The sequence below is a fragment of the Malania oleifera genome, chromosome 4 (assembly GCF_029873635.1).
Source record: "Malania oleifera isolate guangnan ecotype guangnan chromosome 4, ASM2987363v1, whole genome shotgun sequence".
Lineage (NCBI taxonomy): Eukaryota > Viridiplantae > Streptophyta > Magnoliopsida > Santalales > Ximeniaceae > Malania > Malania oleifera.
In genome coordinates, this window is record NC_080420.1 from 40,493,184 (window position 1) to 40,511,024 (window position 17,841).

Here is a 17,841-nt window from a genome sequence, read left to right on the forward strand (position 1 = left end):
CTAATATAAATCCAAATTCAAAATTCCTGCAAACATAAGATAAATGAATATCTTATATTTTGCTATCCAAATTCCTAATGCTCCAAATCTCAAACAAAATATAAATTAATTAAAAATAGAAATTTGAGATGGGTTCCAACTATATTGCGTGCCATGCAAGCATATGCTTCATTCGTTTTCCTAATGGCAAAAGAAACACAAGCATTTGCAAGCTTAAATTCCATTCTGAACCCTACAAATAGGACCGATGGTGGTTTGCCTGGTTGACAAAACTGTTCTACAAGGTAATGCAACCTTTTACAAGCTCATTATAACATTAAAGCTGAAATAAAATGGGGGAAGCTGGAAAAACACCAAGACTCCATCAACCATTCATGTACTGTTTCCCAACCATTACAACATAGCAGGATAAAATTGAACCCAAAAAAATAAGTGAGCTTAAAATTAAATTATGAATGAAAAACTACACCAAGCATCTTTGGTAATTTTTAGCATCGTACATATATTCATTCAAATATCTCATGCAGATTGACATTTCCCTGCAACTTTTTCCCCCTACGGAAGCACAAAAATGACTACACAAATGAAAAGCGAATCATCATACAGCTATGAACTGCTAGGATCCTAACACTCGTTCACCTTCCCAAGACTCAAAATTCAGTAGAATAAAATAATTTACAAAGGATGAAGGTTTGCTTCAAAACATGGGGCCACAACATGAGAAAACTTGAGTGTTGTATTTCTTTTTATGCTCCAGACAGACGCAAACCTGCTAGATTAAAATAAGATTATTGCTGAAATGTGTAGCCGATGTACTCTAATATATCCTGTGCAGAACTCGGCACTCTAAATGCATATATGAAATTAAAATAAAACAGTGGCGTAATCGTTTTACCAGGGTCAAGCGCATTCAATCTTTTTTTCATCCACACCATTATGGCCCCATCTACATAGAAATCAGCATTTTAGTTCAGACTTCTTCTAATGCCACAGAAAACAGGTAGACAGAAAATCTATAAGAAAAATCTTCAAAGCTGGGAAAAGGGAAGAAACGGATGATTTTAGGCTCCATTTGTTTGGACAGTAAATATTTTTCAATGGAAGATTGGGAAACTAATTTACGAGGGAAAAATTGTAAAATTTCCTTTATCTTTCTTTGCTTGGAAAGAGAATTAAGACATAGGGAATGTTATTTTCTGTTGAAAATTTATTTCTTTTATGTGTGGCACCAACCTGAGGATAATGAAAAATTTATTTTTCAAAAAATATATACATCCCTCGACCAAATGGAGCCTTAAGCATCATACATTCATCCAAACAAATACTAAAGATGGCAATTATCGAACTTCCCGGCCTAGTGAACCTCCTAAATAAGGGATGGAAAAACGGGTTCACGGGCCGGATCCGGGCGGGTTGGAAACGGGTTGGGTCATAAACGGGCCGGGTCATAAATAGGTCACAACCCTATAAACCCTAACTCGTCTGTTTAATAAACAGGCGGGTCACGGGTTACCCGTTTAAAAAAATCAATTATTTTAAAATTTAAAGCAAAAAAAATTAAATTATCTCTCATCACTCATCACTCATCACTCATCACTCATCTCTTGTCTCTCATCTCTCATCAGGTCTCTCTTAGTTGGAGGAGGAATCAAAATCAGATTTTTAAATCTTGGGGTTTAAAACATTAAATCAAAATCAATCCGAAGGAGACATGGAGAAAGAGGAGGAGGAAGAGGACCTCTGATCCATCCACCATGCTCTATTCTCCTTTTGTTGTTTAAAGCCGTCTCTGTTCTCTTCAACTATTCGACTCGTAACCCCTACCTTTCTTCTACCTCGCGATTTGATTTAATGCCAAATCTAGGGCTTGCTTCCTGCCACTTCCGGCGATGACAATGGCGATGGCGATGGCGATGGCGATGGCGATGGGCGAGTGGCGCAGCTCTTCCTACCAGAGCCTCCTATCCAAGCACTCGTCGGCACACTCGAAGTAAGCTTTCATCATGGTCGTCACTCATGGAGGGAGAGATTGAGGAGGGGAGTCTGGAGCCTCGAGGAGGCAGTCGCAGCGAGGATTAGGAATTAGGAATAGGATTTAGTCATTTAGGGTTTTAACATCAATAGTAGCCAAGTAAACGGGTCACCCGGCAGATGACCTGACCCGACCCGAACCCGGGTGACCTATTTATAAACGGGCGAGTCATGGGTTGACCCGTTTATAAACGGATTGATTTTCATAGACCTAAACCCGTTTTAACCAGGCAGGTCACGGGTGACCCGTCGGGTCTGGGCCCGTTTTGCCAGGCATATACCTAAATGTACAACATAACCCTAGTTTTCATTTTTCTGAAAAAAAAAAAAAATGTTAATGTATCATGCATGACAACAATTAAGTGGTACATGACAATACAGCCATCTTCCAATTCTTTTGTTATTTATTTGAAGAAGATATATGCAAATTTTACCTATCAAGAGTAACCAGTGCTATATTCAAGAGTAAACAGCGCGTCTCTACGAGCCTCTATGCCCAATCGAATTTTAAACTTTTTAGCCAAGGAATCCACCCGATCATCACTATCATAGTCCATCTCACGAATACATCGCCTTCGGACCTTCTTTAATGTCTCTCTCGATGGAATAAATCCAGCAGATACCTGCCCCATGGTTTTGCATGAGCAGAAATCAAAAACAGGGAAGCAGAGCAATATCAATAATAATAGAAAATGGAAGAAACAAAGATCAACTTAATAATAATCGGAACAATGCCATTACCATCTCATCAATCACAGAAAGAGCTGCCTTTTGGTCACGGTTAATGAGATGAGCATCAACAAGTAATGAATATGATATTGCATTTGGTTTAACTCCCAGACTTGTTAAGTGATCAAACACCCTTGAAGCCTCATATGTCTGCCACAGGAAAATGTCAGGTAATGTGGCTAATTTAACTGTTTCAGAGAACACAAAGTTTGCGCTTGTGCATGTTTCCTTGTGTGCTAGTGCGCATGCACGATACACATGAGGACCCTTGAAAACGTATGTTCCAACCCAATCCTTAAGCAGCCCCCATGCCAAAAATCGCTCCCTAGGACCACTCACAATTGCTAATAAATATTTTTTTTCCCCAGGTCAACAATGATACAGTGACATGGCTATAGGGCAAGTTTTTGGGGTGGGGACAAAAGAAGGGGTGAGTTATTGCATGCATCATTGCTAGGAGAACCATGTGCAGGCAACAAAATGGCATGATGCACATCAGCACATGTAAGCAAACAGATACAAGCATATGTGCATAGAACACATGTGCATGTGCACGTGTACATGTGCATTTTGTGTGTGTGTGGTGCATGTTGAGTTGAGAGAAGAGAAGCAAGAGGAATGCAGTCACCAAATATCCACCTTCCTGAGCTTCCCAAATGCATACATCAAAGCATTGTATGAGTGAATATTTGGAGTCGATCCAAATGAGGCACTAATTGCCTCAAAAGTTTGGTATGCACGATCAAGATCCCATATATTTGCACAACCTAGAATAATACAATTAAGTGCAGCAACAGACTTGAAGGGAGGATCAGCACAGCTCAAATTTTCCAGCTGAAAATAGACCTGGGAATTTTAAAATGGAGATCAAGTCAAAAAATTACAGATAAATAGTGGGTAAAAGAAGTTTCAGAATGCAAGACCTACACAAGATAAACAACAGATAACATTCTATCTACTCCATAAAACAGTATATCAAGGTAAAGGAACACCATAATATGCTTCTTGACATGCAGAAACTACATTTTTCTATAAAAGAAAAACTTCCATAAAGGGAGAAAAGATAAACAAGATACAATGTGGAAAATACATCCTCCTAAAGCATGCAGAAGAACAGAGAAAAATAAAAATAAAAATAAAAATAAAAATAAAAAGCATATAAACAGATGCAAATCAATCAATAGCAACTGCCAGTCCAGCTAGAGATCTGAAAAACAAGTTTCTTTCAAGCAAACAGCAGAAAAAACCCATAAGAAGGGATGAAAGAAAAAAACCACACAATGTAGCAGCAAAAGGTAAAGAACGATCTTGAAAAAGCAGAGCAATCCTTTCCAAGCAAACACCCCCAAAAACAGTAAAAAAAACGCACAATCCACAACACAGTAGCATCCCTAGCCCTTCCAAATCCTCCACATAAGCATACAAAAGCTTCTATCAAATCCAGGCAGTAACAATTTTAAGACGTGAAAATGGTCAAAGATTACTGTAACGCAAAGATCAATTGAATTGTATATTTGCTGCATTGTATATTTTCAACAGCCATGGTCCATGTGTATGGACATAAAGGCAACCAATGTCAGATAACACAAACTCTCATTGATTTGCAGCCAAGAGATAATGTAGGGAAGAGAGTGGAAGAAGAAAGAAGGGAAGGAGATACAAGGGAGAAAAACACATGTTCACATTAATTGAAATTTCATCAATAACCAATTCCAACATGGCTTTCACACTATTTATAAGGCAATAATACAAGAAATTACACATACCCCTAAAACTACATGAAAATACAAACAGAGTCCTAAAAATACACAAATATTACAAGCAAGCCCCCAAAATACAGAATCCCACTACAAGTAAACTAAACACACACACAATAAACAATTAATTAAACATATTTGGGTTTAGGACCCAATAATCCATTGACCTTGTTCTTGGACATAGGCCTCCAAATTGGGTCAAAATGATCCATCTAGTACCTGCTTCTCGTCCTACATTTATTCCCTCCTTCCGAAAAGAATAGTACCGATAAGTCCATCACCATGAATAAAATCATCTCCCTTCAATTTGGCGAGTGGGGGCATTAACTTATGCTTCTTGTCGTTGGAGAAGGAATAAGAATTTTAATACCCACCATGCTTAAACCTCCTATCAAATAACCATGGACAGCCCAAAAGGATATGACAAATCTTGAGAGGAAGGATATCACACTACGTCAACTCCACAATTGAAGGTGACCAAGCAACTTCTACAACAATCATGGACCTTCAATTTTAAATTGTTCACCCCAGCAATTTTGTGTGGTTCAATTAGGTTCAACTCCCAAATTCAACTTCTTCACAGCTTCTTCAGAAACTACATTTATATAACTACCAGCATCAATAACTAAAAAGTACAAAGCTGCTCTTGACAAATCACCTAAGTCTAAAAGATGTTAGTATGCCTCCAATCTTCTTTTTCTTCAACCTTGCGGGAGAGAGAATATGTTGAAGCACTAAACAAATTTTCATGTACCCATCATCATTCAAGCCACTTGAGATTTATATTTCACTTCCAACTACTTGAAAGCCATCACCATCATCTTCTTTTTCTGCTACAGCGATGACTTGGTTAGGACATTGTGAACCTGGATGCACAAAACGTTGACATTTGAAGCACTTGATTGATGATTGCACCTTAGGAGATGTTCCCGAATGCTCAAGAATCTTCCAAGGGGTATTAATACAAACTCCTTAATTGCCCAATTGAGTTCTCTCGACAGCTTTGCTACTCATCTAAAACCAAAGGATAAACCTAGCTCTAGGAGGATTACTCTGCATATCCAGCTCAATCTGAGTGGCAACCTGTACTGCGTCCCCAACTATAGTGACAACATGCAGCAAGCTTGGAGTTAATGGCTGGCTTCAACCCTTTCTGAAACAAAGCTATCATTACATCCTCTTTCCATTCTACGTTGGCACAAATAGCCAAATGATAGAACCTACAAGTTTGCTTTGTCACTGTCTTTTCTTGCTTCAAATCAAAGAGTCGCAGATAAACATGTTGCTGGTAATTGGGAAGTACAAATTGCTAGAACATGGCTTGCTTCATCTCATCCCACTACTATATCTCACCAAATATCCTTTCTCCTAAAGGCCTCCTGCTGTTAAATCCATCAAATTCGAGCAGCTCCCTTCAATTTTGATTCAGCCAAATACAACTTTCTAGCCTTGTTCATGTCATACCAAAGAATACACCCAACTATCAAATTCGTCAAGACAATCATCGCCATTAAATTATGAGACTTCTACTTAACTCCATACTCAAATGATCATTTCAGCCTGTTAGATTACCATTTTACCTAAAAGCTTAAGCTGTTAAGCTGTGGGCCAATGATATATATCAAGCTTTAAGACTACCCAACACGTGCAGCCCGACAGCACGTAGAGTGATACACATGATAGATAACACCCATTAAAGGGAATATAATAATTTGTCAGTAAATGCAGCAATGAGACTAGAACCCAGGACCTCCAAGTAACCAGCTCTGGTACCATGTTAGATTCCCACTTTATCTAAAATCTTAAGTTGTTAGGTTGTGGCCAACGATGTACATCAAACTTTAACATGACCTTCACGCAACTCAAAACTATCACCAGCTATACCACTTTCTTGTTTGGTAGGAAAATCCATGGGCCACTTACCTAAGGCTGCAACTTCAAATGTTAGTCTATTCAGAACATCAGCACTAAGTCTCCAAGGCATTCTCCATGTAAGGTTTCCTACTGGACAACAATTCTACCTTTTGCAGACAACTCAACATTAGTCACCATGTTGCAATTATTTACAAAAGACCTTTAAACAATTTCCTAACAATCCTCAATATACTCATGCAAACCACAAACTACTCCCAATTTTCAAGGAACCATCTCTATCTCACCTTTAATCCTGAGTAGCATGCAGAAATGAAACAAATTCACTTAGAATATTCACAAAATGCAGCAAAAAACCCTGATTCTTGATGCTGGCCGTGACAATTTATAGCTTTTCTAGTTTTCCTAAAAATTGTCGTGCTTGCTTGCAAAATATCACGTCCCCAATGAAAATATCACGTTGCAGATCAAAATATCATGGAAAAACCCAAAATCTCGCAGCTAGAGCAATTTCTTGTGAAACTGGAAAATGCAGGGGAGACTGGCAGTTTTCCTCACACATGTTGCTGATGCATTGGGCGCATGAGCCACCAACAAGGATCCTCCGGCAATGAAATTTCAGGCAAAGATAGATCAAGGGGTGCGGATTGCAATGGTGGTGGTGGTGTGCAAAAACAATCCCAGGAACTAGGAATTTCAAAGGGAGTCTTGCTCGAAAATTTTCAGGTGCATGTGGGCCCACCATGCTCACTGGATGGAGATAGAATGTTGAGAATGGGCCTTTTGGAAGTGTGTCTTTCTAATAGTGGTAGTGGTTTTGCAAGCTGATGTCTTGAAATTAGGGTTTCAAGATCAGCGGCATGACCAATTTTTTTATTTTCTGGCAATGAACAGGGCTGAATTGAGAATAGAGAGAGAACTGAGAATTGAGAGAATTGAGAGAATTATGGAAAAGAGACAGAAAGAAGAGAAGATAAGAAGAATGAAAAACAAGGGAGAAGGGACGAGACCTGTTGATAGCAGTGAGAAAGAAGCAGAAAACAGGGAGAGAATAGAGAAGAAACTGAGATGGAAAAGAAAAAGAAAAATTAACAAGGGAGGAATTGCTGTAGGATGGAAAGTGCTGCAACAGAACAGAATAAGAGACAAAATAGAGAAGAAGAAAAGGAGATGAAGGAAGAAGAAGAAGAATGAGTGAGAGGGGGAATGGAGAATTTAAATGGAAGAATGAAGATCGAATTCAGGCTCTGATACCAAATGATGCAGAACGGCATCATGTATTTGCAGCCAAGAGAGAATGTCGGAGAGATAAGCGAGGAAGAAGAAAGAAGGGAGAGAAAGGAGATACAAGGGACAAAATCACACTCACTTCATTTCAAAATTCATCAATAACCGAATCCTATATGGCTCACACACTACTTATAACAAAGCCAATAACAAAGAAATGACACATATACCCACTAAAACTACATGAAATTACAAACACACCCCTAAAAATACACAAATATTATAAACGGGCGCCCAAAATAAATAATCCTACTACAAGCAAACTAAACACAAATAATAAACAACCAATTAAGCACATTTGGGTTTAGGACCCAAGAATACACTGACCCTATTCTTTGACAAAGGCCTCCAAACTGGGTCAAAATGATCCATCCGAATATCCGATTCTCGTCCTACCTCATCATGACCCAGAATTTTTGTTTATGGGACAATGAAGGCATTTCAAAATCATAATAATTGGTGAAATTATAGATCTATATCTACACTATTATTGATGTCTACAAATGTAAAAAATCCACAAATAAATCAACAGACAAATCATTATATATTTATCTGTTTCTTAAACAATATGATCAGATAAAATCATATTTCACCAGAAAGGACATACCGAATCCAAAGTCTCAAAACCCCTCTTGGAGGATGCCACAACCAAGGGATATAAAGAGGTAAAGGGAGAAAATAGGTCCTCTTCTGCTTCACTAGTGGAATTGCCATAAGCGGTCTCAAATTCACGCAGAGTACTGAAGGCCCTCTGCAAATTCCCCAATGAAGCATAGGCATATATCTTCCCAAGGTAAGATTCTGGATTAGGGGCTTTCTTTTGACGCAACGAACGCCGTAGAATTGCCCAAGATGCATCCAGAAGTGTAGAACTGTAGGTTCTACAGGCTGTTCCAAGTGCTGAAACAACCAGACCTTCATCCACAGAGTACAGAACTGGTGGCCTGGCGTTCTCACCCCGAGCAATCAATTTGGCCATAAATTCCAGGGCATAAAAAGCTAACTTGCTATTATCCCCTTGCATTGCAATATCTGCAATGTAGATGCACAGATTCCAGTTTGGGCAGAGAGCTTTGTTCTGATCCATTGTCTGATAACACCAAGGCCAAAAGAAACAAAGTGATATATAAAGGATAAACAGAAATTCGCACATCAAGAAAAATCTTTGAAAAACAAATACATACCTTGCACCTTTCTATAATTGATACCAAGGCATCCAGCCTCCCCTTATTAACACAGCTTTTCACACATTCAGTAAAAATGCTCATTGACAACATATAACCAGATTTCAGAGTCAAGTCGATATATTTCAGTGCAGCATCAATCTGGTCTGTTAAAAACAGCATGCCAACAACCAGGTCATATGATTCATCATCAGGAAGAGATTCTTTTCCTGTCTGCAGCATCCTGATATCAATAAATCGAGGATCCATTCATCATAAAGTTAATGCAGATTTCAGGACACATACAAACAAGGGAACATGAATGCGCACATGGGCCAATTCATACACACACATACATTGATATAGACAATAAATCAAATGCTGCTGTTTATCAGTATTACCTTGTCAGTACAACAACGCACCAACCAAGCAGTGCCACTATCATGTTTTAGTACCATGTATCTTACACATGCATGAATACCCTGTTTCACCACTACCATGCCACACATGTATACGCATAGATGCGCACACAGGGATGTCCTGCCTCAAGGCTCTATCCAATATCATGCACATGGATGCTGTTAATCCTGCCTCCAGATTTCATGGGTTCTCCCTTCTGTGGCACTGATTGTTGGCAGCCAATTAATATGATTCAAAAGTCTAGCTGAAGCATAGGCACATGAGAGTCAAATTTTTGACATGTTGCCTTTTAATGATAAAATACATTATATTTGATTCTTGATTCGCAAAATGGAATAGCTATTGTACGCGGATACAATAGTTTACAAAACAAGACTGTCATTTCGAGACACATCACGGCACAAAAGTTTGTATCATTCCAACCAACATAAAATGGCACAAATATGCATCACAAATCCCGTTGTCTATTCCATGTTGATTGGAACAATACCAGACTTTGCAAGATCACCATATCTTTGAGAACTATTATATTCCTTCGTAATGATGAAATAGCATGGGAATAAGCAATGTTTCGAAAGGCAAATGCGTAAGACAAGGCATCGGCCCTAAGCTATTGAGGTGTAAGCCTTGGGAACTTAATTTTTTAGATAAAAATAAGTAAACAAATTATTATATTTTTTACAACTACGAAAATTACAAAAATTATACTTCTATAAACTACTTGTTAGCCTAACTTGAATTCATAAAGCACATCATGCCAAAAGGGAGTAATAATATTACAAAGTTCAAATTATTTTAATAATCAAAGATACAACATTCAAAATTATGAGAAGGTGAAGGTTCGGGAGTCGAGATTTAGGGATCAACTCATACTAGGACATTTCTTTCATATAAACAACAACAAGCCTTTAGTCCCACAAGGTGGGCTCAGCTACATGCATCCTTTTTTTGCCAATTCACCCAATCGAGAGTGTTTTCCTCTATTAGATTAAGAGCTATTAAACTCTTCCTCACTACCTCATTCCAAGTTATTTTAGGCCTACTCCTACCATTTTTCATGCTAGAAACAATAACTAACTCACTCCTTCTCACAAGTGCTCTACTAGGCCTACGTTTCAAATGCTTAAACCATCTAAGTCGCTTTTCCTTTATCTAGTCTTTAATTGGTGTTATGTCTAAATTATTACATATATGCTAATTTTTTACTTTATCTTTTAATGTTATACCACTCATCCACCTTAAAAATTTGTATTTCAGAAACTTTTACTTTTTGTATATGCTTCTTAGTTCCCCAACATGCTAAATCATAAAGCACGGCCTTATAGTCATCTCATTAAACTTTTCTTTTAATTTTAAGGATATTCTACGATCACACAACACATCTAACGCACTCCTCCATTTTACGCATCCGTTTTAATTTTATGTACTACATCTTCTTCAATTTCCCCTTCTGCTTGCATAATGGATTCAAGATATCAAAATCTATAAGTGTTATTAATCTCCTGATTATCAAGTTTAATCTTCTCTCTAATACTACTCCTTGCATTACTAAAATTACGTTTCATATATTCTATCTTAGTCCTACTTATCCTAAACCCTTTAGACTTTAATGTAGCTCCCCAAAGTTCTAGCTTAGATTCTATTCCACTCCTACTATCATCAATCAACGCAATATCATCTGCAAACAACATACACAAAAGGATCTCATTTTGAATATTTTGCCTAGTAAGTTCATCAATCACTAAAGTAGAAAGATAAGGACTCAAAGTAGAACCTCGATGTACACTTGTTGTGAATGGAAAATCTCTAGATTCCCCTCCTATAGTCCTAACATTAGTCACTACTCTATCATACATATCCTTAATGACCTCTATATCAACCGCAAACTCCCTTCTTTTCCAAGACCCACCAAAGAACTTCCCTAGGTACTCTATCATAAGCTTTCTTTAGGCTAATAAAAACCATATGTGTTGACTTTTTGAGTCCTATCTCGTTTTTTATAATGACAAATACAAGGTATTTAATGTTTACCATGTTCATGTGCAGGATAAATTGGCAGTATTATATAGTGCACACGACCTTAAAGAAAATGAAGACCCAGCATATTTATTTGTTGTAACTTATATTTCATTTAATTTGGATCTGTAACATTAATTATCTATCAGTCTGTAATAATTGGTGCATATCATGCATGTAAGATCTATAAGTTCAAGACCATAGATGGACCTTAGGGATGGTCGACCGATGCCAGGTTTTTAGGCGTACTTGAAAAGGCCTTAGAATAACCTTAGGTCCTTGCACTTACATGTAAAATAGTCCTCAATATCACATATACTATCAAGGGAATTAATTGAAGTAAAACAGGACTTAGAGGGATAAATCAGTGAGGCTTCAGGCGACCGAATAGTTGTGTTCAAAACACTTCGGGCAATCGAACCATTGACCAGTCAAAGTGTTGACTTGGTTTCGGGCGACCAAACCAAAAGGAACGTAGCGTCTCCGGTCAACCAAACCACAATTCTGACTTTTCCCACCAACTTGGCGGCCAAACTTCACGTTCAAATTACCCCCAGGCTACCGAATACATGAGTTCGGTAAACCAAACTCAGGACCAGGCGACCGAACCTCAGACAGAATGGAAATCGTCTTTGGTCGGCAAACCGAACCATGATTTAGGCACCCGAACTTCAATAATCAACTTTTTTCTATTGTGTCTGTTCGGGCGACTGAACCATGGGTTAGGTGCCCGAAACTCTCGAGTTGTTTTAATTTTTACCGTGGTTATTTTAAGTTAAACAGGATTAATTTTCTTAAATGGTTTTAAAACAAATTTAATAATACGCTACATTTCCCCAACGGTTATAATTTTAACATATTCAATATAGAGGCTCATTTGCTTGGATTAGATGACAATTAGCAAATATATTAAGCAAAAATCCTCTGAAATTTCTTAAGCTCTATTTCCTTATACAAACCCCATACACTCATATACTACCATTCTTTCGAGAAATCTAAGCTCTGTGAATGTTTATTCATTGCTCTATTGTAAGAACCCTCGTTTTTGTATCGCATATTTGATTTTCAATTGGGGGTTAAGCAAAGATTTTTCCCCTTAATTTCATTTAATAAATCTTTGGTTGGGAAAAATCTTATAGCTAAGTGAGTCTTTGCATTATTATTGCAAGACTCATTGGGCTTGTATTTTTGTGTGTGCAAAAATATTTTTACAAGTCGGTCCCAAGCCCAAGTTAAGAAGGAGGGTTGCGTTAGGTAGCTGACAGCCAGCATAAAATTTTTCAGATCACTATGATATGAATCCTTACCGAATATTTGTTGGGGCGACCCTTACGAGCGACGCGTTGCACTTAAACCACCCGGGTGTAGCGAAAAGTGGGTGAGGGTGGGCTAGGTCGTCGCCCCGAAGCGACGCGCCGTGTCAGCGCCTGGGTACGGTGTCAAATATGCGAAGCTTCTTGCATCATTTTGGACGTGGGCAGGTAAAGACATTAGTTCGGGAAACTAGGATTAGATTAGCAACTTGGAATATAGGGACACTTACAGGTAAAAGCATAAAAATTGTGGATACAATGATTAGAAGAAGAATTAATATAATTTTCCTTCAAGAAACTAAGTGGGTGGGGGAGAAAGCTAGCGAAATCGATAAATCAGGATTTAAACTTTGGTACACTAGAAAAGAAAAACATAAGAATGGAGTAGACATTATTATAAACAAAAACTTAAAAGATAGCGTTGTGGATGTAACTAGAGTAAGGGATAGAATTATAAAAATCAAGATGGTATTAGGACAAGAGATAATAAATATCATTAGTGCTTATGCTCCTCAAGTTGGCTCAGTAGAAAATCTTAAGAGACAATTTTGGGAAGATATGGATAGTATTATACAAGGCATACCAGTGACTGAGAAAATATTTATAGGAAGAGATTTGAATAGACACATTGAAAGAGATAATAAAAATTATGTGAGGATACATAGAGGACATGGATATGGAGACAAAATGAGTCTGGGGAGATGATCTTAGACTTTGCTATGTCATATGATTTTAGTATAATGAATACTTGCTTTAAGAAGAGAGAAGAATACTCAATAACTTTTAAAAGTAGACAAAATAAAAGTCAAATAGATTTTTTTTTAGCTAGGAGGGTAGATCGTTTATCATGCAAGGATTGTAAAGTTATTCCAGGTGAAAGCCTAGCCACACAACATAGAGTCTTAGTGTTAGATATATGTATTAAAAAAAGAAAGAAAAAGGATAAAATAAACCAATGTAAGATAACTAGATGGTGGAACCTAAAAGGAGAAAATATAACAAAATTTAAAGATAAAATGATCAAAGATGGGGATTAGACCTTAGAGAATGGGATAGATACAAATACTCTTTGGAATAGATAAGTTAGCTCTATTAAAAAGATAGCAAAAGAGATTTTAGGTGAATCAAGGGGAAGATTCTCAAATAGCAAAGAGAGTTGGTGGTGGGATAAAGATGTACAAAAAATCATAAGACAAAAAGAATTTGATATAAAACGTGGCAAAAATGTAAAAACAGAGATAACTTTGAAAATTTTGAGGCAAGAAAAGATGCAAAAAGGGCCGTTAGTGAAGCTAAATATAGATCATTTAATAGTTTGTATGATAGATTAGGTACAAAAGAAGGAGAAAGAGATATATTTAAACTTACTAAAGCTAGAAAAAGGAAGAGCAAGGACTTAGGAAATGTAAAATGTATAAAAAGTGAGGATGATATTGTCTTGGTTAAGGACGAAGATATTAAAGAAAGATGGCAAAGTTACTTTAGTAAGTTGTTTAACGAAAACCAAATAGAAGGCTTAAACTTAGAAATGTCAAATGAGGAAAAGACTAAAAATATAAGATTTATTCGCATAATTAGAGTTAACGAAGTTAAGTTTGCACTAAAAAAGATGAAAAATGGGAAAGCTATGGGATGAGATAACATCCCAATTGAAGTTTGGAAATGCTTGGGTGATAACGGAATTATATGGTTAACTAATTTATTTAATACAATTGTAAAAACTAAGAAAATATCAGATGAATGGAGGAAAAACACTTTAATACCTATATACAAAAATAAAGGAGATATTCAAAATTGTAATAACTATCGTGGAATTAAACTTATGAGTCATACGATTAAACTATGGGAAAGGGTAGTTGAACAAAGATTAAGGTTAGAAATGAAGATTTCATAAAATCAATTTGGTTTTATGCCTGGGAGATCTACCACAGAAGCTATTTATCTTTTAAGAAGATTAATGGAAAAGTTTAGGAAAAAGAAGGGGGACTTGCATATGATATTTATTGACCTAGAAAAAGCATATGATAGGATACCTAGGAAAATTCTATGGTGGATTTTAGAAAAAAAGGGTGTATGTTGTAGGTATACCGATATCATTAAGGATACGTACGATGGAGTAATGACTAGTGTAAGGACTATAGATGGAGAAACTAGAGAATTTCCAATTACCATAGGTGTACATCAAGGTTCTGCTTTGAGTCTTTATCTTTTTGCTTTAGTGATGGACCAATTGACTAAGAGTATTCAAAAGAAGGTTTCATGGTGTATGTTATTTGCAAATGATATTGTATTAATTGACGAAACTAGGGACGGAGTAGAGGCTGAGTTAGAATTATGGAGAGAAACTTTGGAATCTAGAGGCTTTAGGATAAGTAGAAATAAAACAGAATATATGAAATGTAATTTTAGTAATGATAGGAAGAATATTAGAGACAAAGTTAAACTTGATGATGAAGATATAAATAACACTTGTAGATTTCGATATCTTGGATCTATTATGCAAGCTAAGGAGAAATTGAAGATGATGTAATGCATAGAGTTAAAGCAGGTTGGGTAAAATGGAGAAGTGCTTCAAGTGTGCTATTTGATCGTAGAATACCCTTAAAATTGAAAAGGAAGTTTTATAGGACAGCTATAAGATCAGCCATGCTATATGGATCGGAATGTTCGGCGACGAAGAAACATAATATCCAAAAAGTAAAAGTTGCTGAGATGAGAATGCTTAGATGGATGAGTGGTATAACATTGAAAAATAAATTAAGGAATGAACATATTCGTGGTAAGTTAGATATAGCTCCTATAGAAGATAAGATAAGGGAGGAACGACTCAGATGATATGGACACTTGCAACGTATTATAGTGCACCTGTGAGAAAAAGTGACTTAGTCACTATGGGGGGCAGTAGAAGGGATAAGGGTAGACCTAAAATAATTTGGGAGGAGATAGTGAGTAAGGATTTAATATCCTTGAATCTATCAAAAGAAATGGTTCATGATCGCATAAATTGGCGAAAAAGGATTCATATAGCCGACCCCACTTAGTGGGACTAAGGCTTGGTTTTGTTGTTATTGTTGTTATATTTGAATATCTCCTTGTGCTTTGATATTGAGAAAATTATTTTTGAGATATTCTAAATTTCTATTGGTAGAAATCTTTGAAACCCTAAACTGTTATTGAGATTTACTTCTTACATAGTTTCAAATTTTGGTTTGTTAATACATTTTTGTACTAATTTGAGATAGTCATTACTTTGAGTGTTGTTAGCACACATACACTATTGAGCTTATAGTTCTTACGTTATTGGTGTGTGTTGATTAATACTAGTACAAATCTGCTTGATTGAGAAGCATATATTTTGTACACATCTTGTGTTGTAATTGATTGTATTCCAGGCGTGGACCTGAAGAGGGAGACTTACCGTGATAAAAATCTCAAATTGGCTTTGACCCGATTAGAAAAGCTAGGTGCACCATCCTGGTAAGGCATAGTTGTAGGTTGAGGTCAACCCCATTAATTGACCTGGTTGTAAATGGTGTCACTCCCCCTGTTAAGTGAGCAATAGTGGTAATCCTTGTGCTTGTGAGCCAAGACGGGGACGTAGATAGTATTGGTCAAACCCCGATATCATATCATGTGTTCTCTTAATTTCTGCACTTCAATTTCGTACATGTATGCTACGATCTATTGTCTTGATTATTTTACATACATGGTTTGAATGGTTGGGAAATACTAAGATTGGTTTATCTGTTTCAATATTTGCTCAGTAGTTTTTCTGTGATATTGGGAATAGTTTAGAAAGACCCAAGGTTGCGGTATACTGCTTGTGGATTTGAACATAACCTAAGAAAAGTTTTTTAAAATTCCAATTCACCCCCCCTCTTGGGAATACACCAAAGTCAACAATATGCAAGTCTCTTTTTGTTTCCTCAAACTTTTCAATTAAGCTTTTTAAAAGATAAATAGCTTCTGTTGTTGATCTCTCAGGCAAAAAACCAAATTCATTTTTTGAAATTCTCGTTTCTAGTATTATTCTATGTTCAATTACCCTTTCCCATAATTTCATTGTATGACTCATAATCTTAATTCCACAATAGTTATTACAATTTTGAATATCGACTTAATCTTTTATGAAGGTACAAACGTACTTTTCCTCCATTCTTTTGGAATTTTCTTGGTTTTTATAATAATGTTGAATAGATTAGTTAACCAAATATTTCCTTTATCCCCTAAACATTTCCAAACTTCAATTGGTATTTTATCCAGTCTTACAAATTTCCTGTTTTTCATTTTTTTAATGTCATCTTAACTTCAAGAACTCTAATTTTGCGAATAAATCTCCTATTTTAGTTTTCTCCTTATTTGTCACTTCCACATTCAATCTTTCAATTTGGTTTCACTCAACGACTTACCAAAGTATCTTCGTCACCTCTCCTTCGCCACATCCCTTTTATGTCTTCTTCTCTAATTAAAACATTACCATTCTCATCCTTCATACATTTTACATCACCTAAATCTTTGCATTTTCTTTCTCTAACTCTAGCAAGTTTATAAATATCCTTGTCTCCTTCTTTTGTATCTACTATAGTCTATAAAGTATCATAATTTCTATGTTTAGCTTCACAAATAGTTTCTTTTTGCAATTTTTCTCATCTTTTTATATTTTTCAAGATATTCTATATTTCTACAATTTTGCAATATATTATACCAAATTACTTTTGTCTCAACGGCTTGTTGAACTTCTTGATCCCACCACCAACTTTCTTTACTACCCAAGTATCTTCCTTTGGACTCACCTAAAACCTCTTTGCTATCCTTACTGTTGGCCTAACAAGACTTAGAATCTTGTTTTGATGATAACAAATCAAGGGTGTACTTAACATGTTTGTTCAAGTATCTATCAAGTATTCAAAAAGAGCTTATAAGATCGAGTTCATGTGCTTGAAGAAAATTGATGAAGTTTATACTCAATACAATGAGCTATGATAGATGTCAAAGTATATTGAAGTTAGAAAGCTTCAAGTTGGATATAGAAAGCAAGCCAAAGCATGAAGACTTTGTTCTTAAGATAGAAGTTATTATATATATAAATCTCATGTAAGTACTTCGCAAATTCAATATTGATGCATGAAGCTCTTAGGAAAGTTAAGTGACTTAGAAACCTTATTTCAAAATCATGGAAAATGTTTTAAAGTCTTACTTATGTTTTTTCCAAGATCCAAGCATAGTTTTTGAAATTAAAATTTGAAAAATCAC

The 17,841-nt window shown here is 36.3% G+C and overlaps 1 protein-coding gene across 3 annotated transcripts in view; it reads right to left on the reverse strand.

Moving 5' to 3' along the window:
• Window positions 1-414: 414 nt before the first annotated feature.
• LOC131153624 (pentatricopeptide repeat-containing protein At1g26460, mitochondrial) overlaps window positions 415-17,841 on the reverse strand; it is a 31,509-nt gene continuing 14,082 nt past the window's right edge. The window contains exons 2-8 of one of the 3 annotated variants that reach the window (XR_009136289.1): window positions 8,861-9,083; window positions 8,284-8,766; window positions 3,400-3,606; window positions 2,773-2,910; window positions 2,466-2,654; window positions 896-946; window positions 415-769 (exon numbers count right to left, since the gene is read on the reverse strand). Coding sequence is in view for 2 of the 3 variants with exons in the window: in XM_058106056.1 (XP_057962039.1) it covers window positions 2,469-2,654; window positions 2,773-2,910; window positions 3,400-3,606; window positions 8,284-8,766; window positions 8,861-9,083 (1,237 nt within the window). In the remaining variant the exon portion in view is untranslated. Of the gene's footprint in view, window positions 947-2,465; window positions 2,655-2,772; window positions 2,911-3,399; window positions 3,607-8,283; window positions 8,767-8,860; window positions 9,084-17,841 lie in introns of all 3 variants that reach the window. The other 2 variants (XM_058106056.1, XM_058106055.1) reach the window with 2 other exon arrangements.